Here is a 12,984-nt window from a genome sequence, read left to right as displayed (position 1 = left end):
CATGTTCGGGGTAGGTGCGGGCGATGTCTCTGCGAATCAGCTTCTCGCACGGCGAAGACATCTTCAGCAGCTCCGAATACTGGTTCTTCACCGGCATGTCGGTGGCGTTGCCGAGCAACTGCCAGACGATGGCCCGGAAGTGGTGCGGGATCCCCTTCCTGATCAGCTCCTGATTGGATGGATAAGAGGGAGGGAGGGTGAGAAACAGGAAGTGACAGACAAATGCAAAGAAAAAAATACATAAATACACGGATCAGTGACAAATACGGGTCAGTATCGTGTGGAATTCAAAAAGGTCTTTTATAAAGCATTTTGGTTGCAGTTTATTTTAATGGTTCACTATTACAGTGGATCTACCACATTAGGTACAGTGTACTGTAATTACCAGTGTAACAATATTTAATACCATGCAATACCAGAGTAACACCATGTACCAATGTGTGTTTACATCTAGGGCCAGGGTTAGGGTTGGTACATGGTATTACACTGGTATCACATAGTATTAAATATTGTTACACTGGTCATTACACTGTACCTAATGTGGTAGATCCACTGTAATAGTGAACCATTAAAACAAGGTGTTACCAGCATTTTGAATGTTTCCACCAGGTTTTCACAAGTCTGTATTTTGTATTCATGTTAGTTTAGTGGAATTTCAAACAGTGATTCAATATATATACTTTTAAAGTTAAGGCAGATTGCCCCCAAAAATGTCAAGTGGCATAACGACAAGATATTGAGAAAATGAAATATTCATTCACAAATGTATGTATGCAAACGTATGTATCAACTCAGTTACTGAATGTCAATATATCCCTTTGAATTAGATTAAATGAAATAACTTTCAAATTAAATTATTATGTGTAATGTATTGCAGGAAAAATCCTGAAAACTAATTTTCTAAACTTTCTTTGGACAAATCATTCAAAAACTGGAAAAACAAGTTGTCAGCATATTGAAATAAATGTCCTGTAAATCAAGAATATATTTGGGGGAAAAGTTGGTTGCACCAATCGACACAACTATAACCAGTCTGTATCATTGGTGCAACTAGTATTTTCCATAGGACTATCTTGATTTTAGTGGCAGTTTCCTCTGTAAAGCAATATTGATATTTAATGTTGGACATGTGATGTTCTCTTTCAAACTTTCAAGTGTTGTGAAGTAGCAATATGTTACTAATTAAATCTGCACCACATTGCAATTTTTGATTTAATCAAAGTGAATTGTGCTTAGTTTCTACAAAGATAATGTATTTAAGTATGTTGTGAGTCTATTTTTCAAATTTTAACCTTTCCTACACTGTAAGAAATTTCCCCTGCAAAATAACGGCAGTTACTTGCAATTATATTTACCTGTAATTCTACTGTTTTTTCACACCAAACATCAAATACAGCTCAGTGCTGTTTAATGTATCACAGTATCGTTTTATAGTATAGTTTAGTTTATTTATAGTTTTCAGCAGCAATTGAACTGTTAAAATAACAGTACTCTACTCCAGTGGTTCCCAACATATGGGTCGGGACCCACCTTATGGGTCGCCAAAGATCCACAGGGGGTCACGGAGCCCTCTTGATTTTAAGGGGTTTCATTTTAAATATATATAGCCCATGTTGAATAAAAGACAAAGCATTTAACTAATAAATGCATAGAAGCAACAAATTTTTATTCTATATTTGACCAAAGACGAACTGAGGAATAAAATAACTAAAATGAGCTTTCGCAGGAAACAGAGGGCATCTTGTGACACGCATCTCGCGTGGTTGGGTCACCAAAGATTACAATAGTAAAAACATGGGTCCCTTAAGAAAAAGGTTGGGAATCACTGCTCTACAGAACGTTCACAGTATTAGTATTGTTAAACTAAAAGTGCTCTACAATATTTATACAGTAGTATAGGTAAAATAACAGTATATTTCAGTGAAGAAGTTGAAGATTGCACTGTGAGATGAGAGGTAATTACTGGGTCATAGTTGCATTCATGAATATGGCCATGGCAACTTCCCGCCCACCCATCATTCTCCATAACTGTGGTACCCTGGCCATGTTACCGCCCCACCCTCCCATCGTTCACCATGACTGAAGTGCCTTGAGCATGATACTATGCCGCTACTGTGCTTTATTGGGATGCTGGTTTGCAGTGGTCCATTGAATGTGTGGGCCATGAATACAATTTCAGTGTAGGCAGTGCTATGTTACAATGACAATGGGAGTGTGCGAGGTGGGCTTTTTAATGTATCAGCTCTTGATGAGCCAATGATGAAAACAGCATTGGTCAGTCTGTAAAAATGTAATTTGCACCAAGTAGCACAGCAAACAAGCAGCACTACAAGCTAGCTCTCATAGCAATGCCTAATTTACAGCAAGCACATTATATGCAACAATACCACAAATGATGCCACACACAGCAAGTGCCACAAAGCAAGCGTTCACAAAGAGGAAAGTACGCAACCCTGTAAGCAAGCTTGTAGGCAAGCAAGTGCTATGCTGTGCCATGCAGGCCAGCCAGCAGGCAGGCAAGCAACTGAAGTGTTGATAGTCCAGATGTATATACATGTGCAAGAGTACCATGTGACCAGAGTCATCAGGAATTTGGCAGGTGAAGGCCGTAATTAAATAATGGCATAACAACCCTTAGTACTCAGGTGAAGCCAGGCACTGATTAGCATATTGGTTTAGATGGGACTGCTTGTTGTAAGAGTGTTACAAGTTCTTAAAATGTTTCAGCCATTCACACTTTCATCACTATCAAAATGCATGTGCTACTCATACTGTGCTGCATCAAGCACTTTTTAAGTATTGTAGTTTCCTTAGAAATTGTTTCATGCTTGATAGTATCAGAGAATCTTTAACCAGTGAGAATGACTTAAGTTCTTCAGGTGGTATTGCAGCTTGATGGCGATCACGGACAAGTGGAGGATGAATGGGTTTCAATGGTGCTGCCTAAAATAACTTGGTTGTTTCCACAACGGCCAATGCTGCTATTGTGCAGTACTTACTGTTTATGCTCAATGGGTGACTCAAAGTAATATTTTCACACTAGTTGTCAGTTTTTTACCAAAAACAGTAGAGCGCTGTTGCAGAATTGCCCTAAATTAACAGCTATTTTCTACAGTGAACTAAAACACGAACAAGTGTCGGCATGTCTTTCACCCACACAGAGAAGACCTTCGCGATTAGCTCCCGTCTGATTGCAGACAGACAGAAAGATAGAAAGAAAGAAGAGAGAAAGAAAGAAGGAAAGAAAGAAAGAAACCATGAGAAACTGAGAAGAAATCGAGACACAGACTAGAGATTTACTGATTCATTTAAGCGACTGCCTCATATTCCATTCCTCCTCCCACCCTCAACAGGCTCATCTGTCCTTTCGCTCTTCTTAAGACTTAATTATCACACTGAGAAGTTACAGAACAACATAACTCTCATGCTATTATGCTATTAACCACACTTCTACTACTACTACCAGGGCTGGACTGGCCATCTGGCATAGCGGGCATTTCCCGGTTGGCCCTGCACCCGTGTGGGGTCCCTATTTTCAGAAATGTAAAAAAAATATCTATTATTTTTATTATTTATTTATTTTACATTTCTGAAAATAGGGGCCCAGGAGGTTGTGGATCCCGCAGGTGAGTCAGTTCTGCGAAGCTAATTATGAGGGGCCCCTTTAAGCCAAAATTGCCCGGGCCCTATTTCTCTCCCAGTCCAGTCCTGACTACTACTAATAATACTAATATGTATTACAACTAGAGATGCACGGTTCCGGTTCCGGATCCGGCAGGATAATACGCTTTTTCACAGGATCCGGATCCGGCAGGATCTTAAGCAGTGGATCCGGTGTCCGGCAGATACCTAAAAATCAGGATCTGGTGCATCTCTTTATTACGTTGGCTCAAACTACGTAAAAAATAAAGGGCCCACGTTTGCAAGTAGAATATGTGTTTCAACCCTTTCGTAGGATCCGGTATCCGGTTCCGGATCCGGCAGGATCTTAAGCAGTGGATCCGGTATCCGGCAGGATCCTAAAAATCAGGATCCGGTGCATCTCTAATTACAACCACAACCACTACTACTAAAAATAACTGGGCTCTTACACTTACACTTCCATTTTAATGCTACTACTAATGCCCTCCTCTGCTCTCACCTTGAGTAGTCTGTCCTTCTTGCGACAATGCGTCCCCACACTAACATTATTGTAAACCACCACTACAACTACTAAACAATAGCTACTTGGTATGTATGAAGAGCTCTTTTCCAAAATGAGATATATCCATTTTATAGACTGTTGGGAAACTGACATTTTTGTATTGGGCATTCCATTGAATTGCATTACAAAATGCATTTTTATAGAGGTTTAAAAAGCATGTTCTCAAAACATTTCAATGGCAAGAATTCACACATAGATGATAGGACTACTTATCAGTCAATTCCAATATTAAAATACAAAAAGTCAAAAATGGTGGATATAGCGTTTTGGAAAAGAGCTCTTCGTATACTACTACTGCCATCCTCCGCTCTTACCTTGAGTAGTCTGTCTTTCTTGCGAAAATGCGTCCCCACACTAACATTATTGTAAACCACCACTACAACTACTAAACAATAGCTAGGCCTACTTGGTATGTATATACAACTACTGCCCTCCTCCGCTCTCACCTTGAGCAGTTTGTCCTTCTTGCGTCTCCACTCATCCCACTCGTTGACGATGCGTCCCCAGAGGATCCAGGTGTCCTCCTCCAGGTGGGACAGGTTCGAGGAGGCCGAGGAGCTGGACACCAGCGACGAGCCGCTGTTGCGCCGCGAGCCGCTCATCGACCGCATGGACTTGGAGTCCGCCTCTAGTAACCTGGGGAGAACAGGAGGGAGAAGTTAATATGTATTGGAGTCCGCCTCTAGTAACCTGGGGAGGACAGGAAAGAGAAGTTAATATGTATTGGAGTCCGCCTCTAGTAACCTGGGGTGGACAGGAGGGAGAACAGGAAAGAGAAGACGTTAATATGTGTGTGTGTGTGTGTGTGTGTGTGTGTGTGTGTGTGTGTGTGTGTGTGTGTGTGTGTGTGTGTGTGTGTGTGTGTGTGTGTGTGTGTGTGTGTGTGTGTGTGAGTCAGTTTGAGTCCGCCTCTAGTAACCTGGGGAGAACAGGAGGGAGAACAGGAAAGAGAAGAAGTTAATATGCATAGTCGATGTGTGTGTGTTTGTGTGTGTGTGTGTGTGTGTGTGTGTGTGTGTGTGTGTGTGTGTGTGTGTGTGTGTGTGTGTGTGTGTGTGTGTGTCTGTGTGTGTCTGTGTGTGTCTGTGTGTGTCTGTGTCTGTGTCTGTGAGAGAGAGAGAGAGAGAGAGAGAGAGAGAGAGAGAGAGAGAGAGAGAGAGAGAGAGAGAGAGAGAGAGAGAGAGAGAGATAGAGACAGAGAGAGAGAGAGGGAGAGAGACAGAGAGAGAGAGAGAGAGAGAGAGAGAGAGAGAGAGAGTCCTCAAGTCTATGTCAGTGTATGTGTGTGACACAATAACACACACACTGACTATTCAAACTGAAGTACATGTGGTGTATGAGCATGTGCTTTTGTGTGCTATGTTGTTCAAAACAAAGTAGGTATGCACGCGCACACATGCAGACACACATACAATCAATCAATCAATCAATTGTGTATAATATTTGTAGCATGCTGTGTTCGATATGCAGTATGTAAGCAGGGAGCTTGATCCCTCCAAATGAAAACGAGCACCAACACACACACATCAGCAATGGCAGCAGGCCATAAGGACCATCATGACAACCGTCCCCTCTCTGGTTACTAGGCAACTGCCACAGAGAGTGACAGATAGCGGGTGCAACGGAACTCCGGTAGCGCTGATACAGAGAGAGAGAGAGAGAGAGAGAGAGAGAGAGAGAGAGAGAGAGAGAGAGAGAGAGAGAGAGAGAGAGAGAGAGGGAGGGAGAGAGAGAGAGAGAGCAAGAGGAACCAGGCAGCACACTGCAGCATTGCATTGTGGGTAAATACTACTGATAAGGACCGCTGCAGAGTACAGAGGAGAGTGTGTGGCATTACACGTGTGACATTATGTGCACAATAACAAATGAGTGCGGGACAACATTTTCCTTCGGGGCAGTTAATCGTAGCAGTTTATTTTATGGTTCCCTTTGTAGTGTATAACCGTAAGTTGTAACAGCATGTACAGTAGTAATGCTGCACTCTAAGAAAATTTCCCTGCAAAATAACGGCAGTTACTGGCAATTATATTTACCTGTAATTCTACTGTTATTTCACACCAAAAATCAAATACAGCTCATTGCTGTTTAATGTATCACAGTATATAACATTTTTTCAGCAGCAATTGAACTGTTAAATAACAGTACTCTACAGAAAAATAACAGTACATTTCAGTTAAAAAGTTGAATTGTACTGTGTGATGACAGGCAAATACTGGGTCATAGTTGTATTCATGAATATGGCCATGGCAACTTCCCACCCCACCCATCATTCTCCATAACTGTGGTACCCTGGCCATGTTACCACCCCACCCTCCCATCGTTCACCATGACTGGAGTGCCTTGAGCATGATACTATGCCGCAATGCTGTATTGAGAAAATGGTTTGCGGTGGTCCTTTGAAAGTGTGGGCATGAATAAAATTTCAGAGTACGCAGTGCTATGTTACAATGATAGTGTGCAAGGTGGGCTTTTTACTGTATCTCTTGATGAGCCAATGATGAATATAGCATTGGTCAGTCTTTAAAAAATTATTTTGCACCAAGTAGCACAGCAAACAACCAGCACTACAAGCTAGCTCTCAAAGCAATGCCTAATTTGCAGCAGGCACATTAAATGTAACAATGCCACAAATGATGCCACATACAGCAAGCTTTCACAAAGAGGAAAGTGTGCAAGCATGTAAGCAAGCTTATAGGCAAGCTTGTAGGCAAACAAGTGCTATGCTGTGCCATGCAGGCCAGCCAGCAGGCAGGCAAGCAACTGAAGTGTTGATAGTGCAGATTTATATACAGGTGCAAGACTACCATGTGACCAGAGTCATCAGGCCCTTGGCAGGTGACGCCCGTAATTGAATAATGGCATAACAGCCCTACTCAGGTGAGGCCAGGCACTGATTAGCAGATTGGTTTAGATGGGGCTGCTTGTTGCAAGAGTGTTACAAGTTCTTAAAATGTTTCAGCCATTCACACTTTCATCACTATCAAAATGCATGTGCTACTCACACTTTGCTGCATCAAGCACTTTTAAGTATTGTAGTTTCCTTAGAAATTGTTTCATCATGCTTGATAGTATCAGATAATCTTTAACCAGTCAGAATGACTTCAGTTCTTCAGGTGGTATTGAAGTTTGATGGTGATCACGGACAAGTGGAGGATGAATGGGTTTCAATGGTGCTGCCTAAAATAACTTGTTATTTTCTAGAGATGCACCGGATCCGGTTCCGGTTCCGGATCCGTCAGGATAATAGAGTTTTTCACAGGGTCAGGGTCCGGCAGGATCTTAAGCAGTGGATCCGGTATCCGGCATGTTACCTAAAAATCAGGGTCTGGTGCATGTCTAGCCTAGGCTTTTCAGTCTTTCACAACCCCAATCACTGCATGGAGTGAAATCCCTTTGGAAGCGGCTATTGCAGGCAGTGTGGCAATAAGCCAATGAGTCTAAAAAATAGTTTGCGCCAACGTAATAAAAAGGGCCCACGTGTGCGAGTAGACTATATGTTTCAACCCTTTTGTAGGATCCGGTATCCGGTTCCGGATCCGGCAGGATCTTATTCAGTGGATCTGGTATCCGGCAGGATCCAAAAAATCAGGATCCGGTGCATCTCTAGTTTTTTCCACAACGGCGAATACTGCTATTGTGCAGTACTTACTGTTTATGCTCAATATGTGACTCAAAGTAATATTTTCACAGTAGTTGTCTGTTTTTTTCGAAAAACAGTAGAATGCTGTTGCAGAATTGCCGTAAATAAACAGCTATTTGTTACAGTGTGTGTAAACCAATTGTCGCTTATGCTTGTGTCACAGTCAAACTAGTCCCCCTAAAGGCTAAAGAGTTTTATGTCACTGAAACATGTCCTAGGGACTTATAGAGAACAATTTTGGTATTCCCACCCTGACAATCACTCTCTGTTTTCCACTTTCAAACCACTCCAGCTCTGGTGTCGCAGCGAAACCCTTCTCCTTGTGTGCCTCACATGTTCTGTTCATCCAGCTTGGCAAGCAGCTCCAATTTGCAGAGGCAGTGTTATAATCAAAACGGTCCCCCCTGGTCAGGGCTTTGAACCGGTTCAAACGAACGAAAACCAGGAACTTTTTGTATTTTACAGGGAACAGAAACGAAACCGGAAACGTTATTATTTTTTATGTTCTGGTATGTATAATGGTAACTGGTTAATACCGGTTTTATTTCGTTCCTCAAATTAAAAAAAGTAGGCTAATTATTTTCCTGCGCACGTTACCATGACGGCTGAAGTTCACGTCCTGTGTGACATCAGACATTCGCTGTTTGAATGGCGAGAGAGCGGTGGATTACAAAGTCTCGACTCCACATCCTAAATAAGAGAAACCACTGTCATACAAAAGGGCCGAGTTCCCATTGCATCGTTGTTAGACATATTGCAGAGAAGCGCGTTAAAAGTGCACAAGAATGTTCTTCGTTAATGGGCATCCATGGTCGCTTCAAATGCAGATATGCACAAAACTCGCAATGTCCGTCATAGCGCTCCCGGGTCACGCAAGTCAGCATGGAGCGCGCATTTTTCTATTTGAAGTTTATTCTTTCTCCGCGTAGGTCGTCCCTGAATGACAAATTCTGGAGGATGTTCTTTTCATCCGCTTGAATTAACAGTTTGGCATGTAGGCTGACCTATTTGTACTTCCGTCTTTCTTGGTTAATTAACGTCAGATATGGGGAGTAATCAGCTGACAGGAACCGAATTAACCGTTCAGGGAACAGTATTTTTTTGTTCTAACCGGTTCGGGATCTTCAATTTATTGGTGGAACTCATAACCAAAAATGTTATAATATCGGTTCAAAGCCCTGCCCCTGGTGTCACATTAAACCCCTTCCCCTGGTCTCTCACCTGTTTTGTTCCTCCAGTTTCACCAGCAGTTCCAGTTCATGAAAGCAGTGTTACAATCAAAACAGTTCCCCCTGGTGTCACATCAAAACCCCTTCCCCCTGGTGTCTCACCTGTTCTGTTCCTCCAGTTTGGCCAGCAGTTCTAGCTCGTCGGGGCTGAGGTTCTCCGAGTCGGCAGGCGAGGCGGCGGGTCCGGAGAGCGCGGCATCGTGGGAAGAGGAGTCCGGGCTGAGCACGGGGCTGCCCATGGAGGGAGGGTCCCCATCCTGTGGGGACGAGAGGCTCTCCAGGCGACCCACGGACACCGGCACCCCACCACCGACGCCTTCCCGCTCGGGGCTGCTGCTACTGGGGCTGGACATGGTAGGATGTGTGGGTGTGGGAGATGTGTGTGGATGGTGGTCGTGGGGATGGGTGTGTGTGTGTGTGTGTGTGGTGTGGTGTAGTGGGGTGAAGGTGTGTGTGTGTGTGTGTGTGTGTGTGTGTGTGCGTGTGTGTGTGTGTGTGGTAGGTCTTTCCGCTGTGGGGACCTACGCGGATGATTTCAGCAGTTATCGAGGTTCATTGGGCCTGTGGAGAGAGAGAGAGAGAGAGAGAGAGAGAGAGAGAGAGAGAGAGAGAGAGAGAGAGAGAGAGAGAGAGAGAGAGAGAGAGAGAGAAGGAGTTAGACATTGTGGTCAAATTTACAGTAGGAACACTGTCGATACAACATGGAACATGTGCAGAATTTGCACAATTTGGCTCCGGTTTTCGATTCTGGAAGTAAACATACGCACAGCAAAAGGCAAAAGGCAAAGGCATTACTGAGCAAACGCAGCTCTGTCGAATGAACAGGAAAGTGCAGTGTGCTGTTACACTTCCCCCTCGATTTATCCCCTCACATAAATTTGGAGAGATGGCTGAACAGATGGCGTGGGGAGGGACTGCAGAACACAATCACCTCCCGAATCAAATCTATGTATTTCATGGAGTGAAAATAGAATTGATAGGATGTGTCAGTCAGACAGAATGTGTAGCTGTAGGAGATCTGGCTTCATGTATTTATTTAGCGTTAGCATCGTGGAATTATTTATTTTAAGGTTGACAAAAAAACATGCTGCATAACAGAATGAACAGAGCCTGACAGAGCTGTAGCTGAAGGCAATATCTGATCTCATCTATTCAGCATCACCATCATAAACTTATTTATTTATGAGGTTTAAACAAGGGCCAATATCATTGCTAACGAGTAGTAATATCATTGCATTGTATGATTTGCATTGTTGATATGGCCAAAGAGTTGGAAACAGGGAAGCTGAAATGGTTGTATTGAGTGTGTGTGTGTGTGTGTGTGTGTGTGTGTGTGTGTGTGTGTGTGTGTGTGTGTGTGTGTGTGTGTGTGTGTGTGTGTGTGTGTGTGTGTGTGTGTGTGTGTGTGTGTGTGTGTGTGTGCGTGTGTGTGTGTGTGTAACAGGGGGCTTACAGATTACTTTGTCCTGGGCTTTTTGTCAGCGGGCCTGGCTGGTCCTTAATTTCCTTTGAGATCAATAAATTATGTCTAATGGTACTAGAGAGAAATCACTGTAAGAGCAAATGAACATACAGTAGGAAGAGGACATGGGAAAGTTTTATTTTTCATAGAATTAACAGCAGCCGACAGAGCTGTAGCTGAGGGCAATCTATTCAGCATCACCATCATGAAATTGTTTATTTATGAGGGTTTAAAAAAGTGCTAATGTCATTGTTAACGAGTAGGGCTGTAACGCTATTGTATTCAACCGAGAAATCATGATACACCGAGCCACAAACCTGTCTTGTGGTGCAAGGTGGCAGAATTGTAACACCTTTTTCAAAGTTCTGTTATACTTGAGTCCAGAAAACAAACGCAAGATATAAGGTCATAGTCCTTCCAAGCCTCAAACCACCATCAGCATTTTAGTAGCCTTGTGTAACCTCTTCTACATACAGTATAACATAATGGAGTTTTTTTACATTCATAATGTTGGCAAATGTAACAATTTTTTTTAAAAAAAAATCCAAAATCATGATATGAATCGAATTGTGAGTTGCGTAATTCATTACAGCCCTACCAACGAGTTATATAAAATTAAGTTGAGCTTCGACAAGCAAAAATATTTAATATTTGTAAATACAGAATTGACAGAAACCAAATATTGAAGATCTCTAAATATGGAATTGACAGAAACCAAAAGCCAGTGACTGGTAGAATCTACTCCCGAGTTGAAATGAGAGAATTTGAGAGAATTTGAGAGAAAGTGAAGAGAAAGTAGATTTGACAGGATAAACATAACCCAAAAGATGGGTATAGTATGTGTCAAGCTATAGACAGAAAATCTGTTGTCATTTACATATTTAGCTGCCAGGCAGGATTATTGCCCTCATCCTCAAGCCTCCTCTACCATTCATGCACAGCAATCACACACACACACACACACACACACACACACACACACACACACACACACACACACACACGCACACGCGCGTGCGCATGCACATGCACGCGCACACACCCAGCTGGGCCTTTATCTGCATTGTGTGTCATACTCTATGCACGGGTCCAATGGTGTGGCCTTTTGGGGGCGCTTTAGGGGCAACTAAGCAATGATGCAACCAGGAAGGACTAGCACTTGTCCATCCCTCTCTATCTATCTATCTATCTATCTATCTATCTATCTATCTATCTATCTATCTATCTATCTATCTATCTATCTATCTGTCTGTCTGTCTGTCTGTCTGTCTGTCTGTCTGTCTGTCTGTCTGTCTGTCTGTCTGTCTGTCTGCCTGTCTGCCTGTCTGTCTGTCTGTCTGTCTGTCTGTCTGTCTGTCTGTCTGTCTGTCTGTCTGTCTGTCTGTCTGTGACTCTCTCTCTCATACTCGTCTTCTCTCTTTTGTGTGCATTCTCTGTCTCGTTATCTCCACTCACTGTCGTTTTTGTTTGTACACACAAAATAAGAAATAAAGAGGAAAACAGATGGAAAGAGAGAGAACAAAGCCAGGAATGACCAAAAAAATACCCTGAACCCTTAGGCAAAACCAATTACGAAATAAATAATTCCGGCGATAAAGACAAACAATGCTACGGGGAACATGGGGAATATACACAGAAGGACATCATGTGTGGACAGGAGGACACAGGAGAAAAAGAAAACACTCTGCCGAAAGACTATAAAATGATACACAAAATAGCCAACAGAGAAGAGAAGAGGGCAGGAGAGAACAGTTACAGTATTTCTCAATTGGTTTTGTACATTTCTCGAATCTCTCTCGCAATTTGCAAAACATAATATTCATTCTCAAAACAGCTTTAACAAATGGCAAAACACGGTGGATAACCTGCAAAACCGAGTCTCTTGCTCAAAACCCTTATTTGTCTTTCAAAACCAAGTTTTTTTGTGTCAATAAACGTATCAGCGCCAGCAGAATGGTTAGTCATTGTGTCATAGTGTATGGACAAGCTAGTCAAATCAATTTCTCATGTTGTCAATTGAATAGTACACTCTTGATGATCTTTTCTGAAGCGAAATGCTGTTTAGATTGGATGGGAAATGTTGTAAATTCAGTTTTATATTACATTGATCAGATAAGATTGAAATAGTTTCATGCATTCAGTGACAAAGCTTTTTGAGTGATATGACAAAAGCAATTGATAATGTACAAAATCACTGAGAATTGTACACAGCCATGGCATGGTGGACGAGAGCATTTGCTATATGCCGAAAACAATGAGAAACTGATTTGACCATGTGCAGAGGTAACACCAGGAAGTCACAATTGAACAAAGACTTTTGAGAATCATTATTCTGTTGTGAGAAATGTACAAAACCAATTGAGAAAAACTGTAACATAGAATGGGGAGAATATGGCCAAAGAGTAGGAAACATGGAAGCTGAATTGGGTGCCTCATTACATAGCATGTA

General features: G+C 42.4%; 1 protein-coding gene across 1 annotated transcript in view; it reads right to left on the bottom strand.

Annotated features, from left to right (window-relative positions):
• Positions 1-12,984, bottom strand: part of evi5l (ecotropic viral integration site 5 like) — an 87,336-nt gene that overhangs the window by 40,447 nt on the left and 33,905 nt on the right. The window contains exons 2-4 of the mRNA XM_063199284.1: positions 9,176-9,634; positions 4,651-4,840; positions 1-169 (exon numbers count right to left, since the gene is read on the bottom strand). The exon at positions 1-169 is cut by the window's left edge and continues 56 nt beyond it. Coding sequence (XP_063055354.1) covers positions 1-169; positions 4,651-4,840; positions 9,176-9,426 — 610 coding nt within the window. The 5' untranslated portion in view covers positions 9,427-9,634. The remainder of the gene's footprint in view (positions 170-4,650; positions 4,841-9,175; positions 9,635-12,984) is intronic.

The sequence above is a fragment of the Engraulis encrasicolus genome, chromosome 1 (genome assembly GCF_034702125.1).
Source record: "Engraulis encrasicolus isolate BLACKSEA-1 chromosome 1, IST_EnEncr_1.0, whole genome shotgun sequence".
Lineage (NCBI taxonomy): Eukaryota > Metazoa > Chordata > Actinopteri > Clupeiformes > Engraulidae > Engraulis > Engraulis encrasicolus.
The sequence above is the reverse complement of the archived record's forward strand: the minus strand, read 5'-3'. Positions and strand labels throughout refer to the sequence as shown.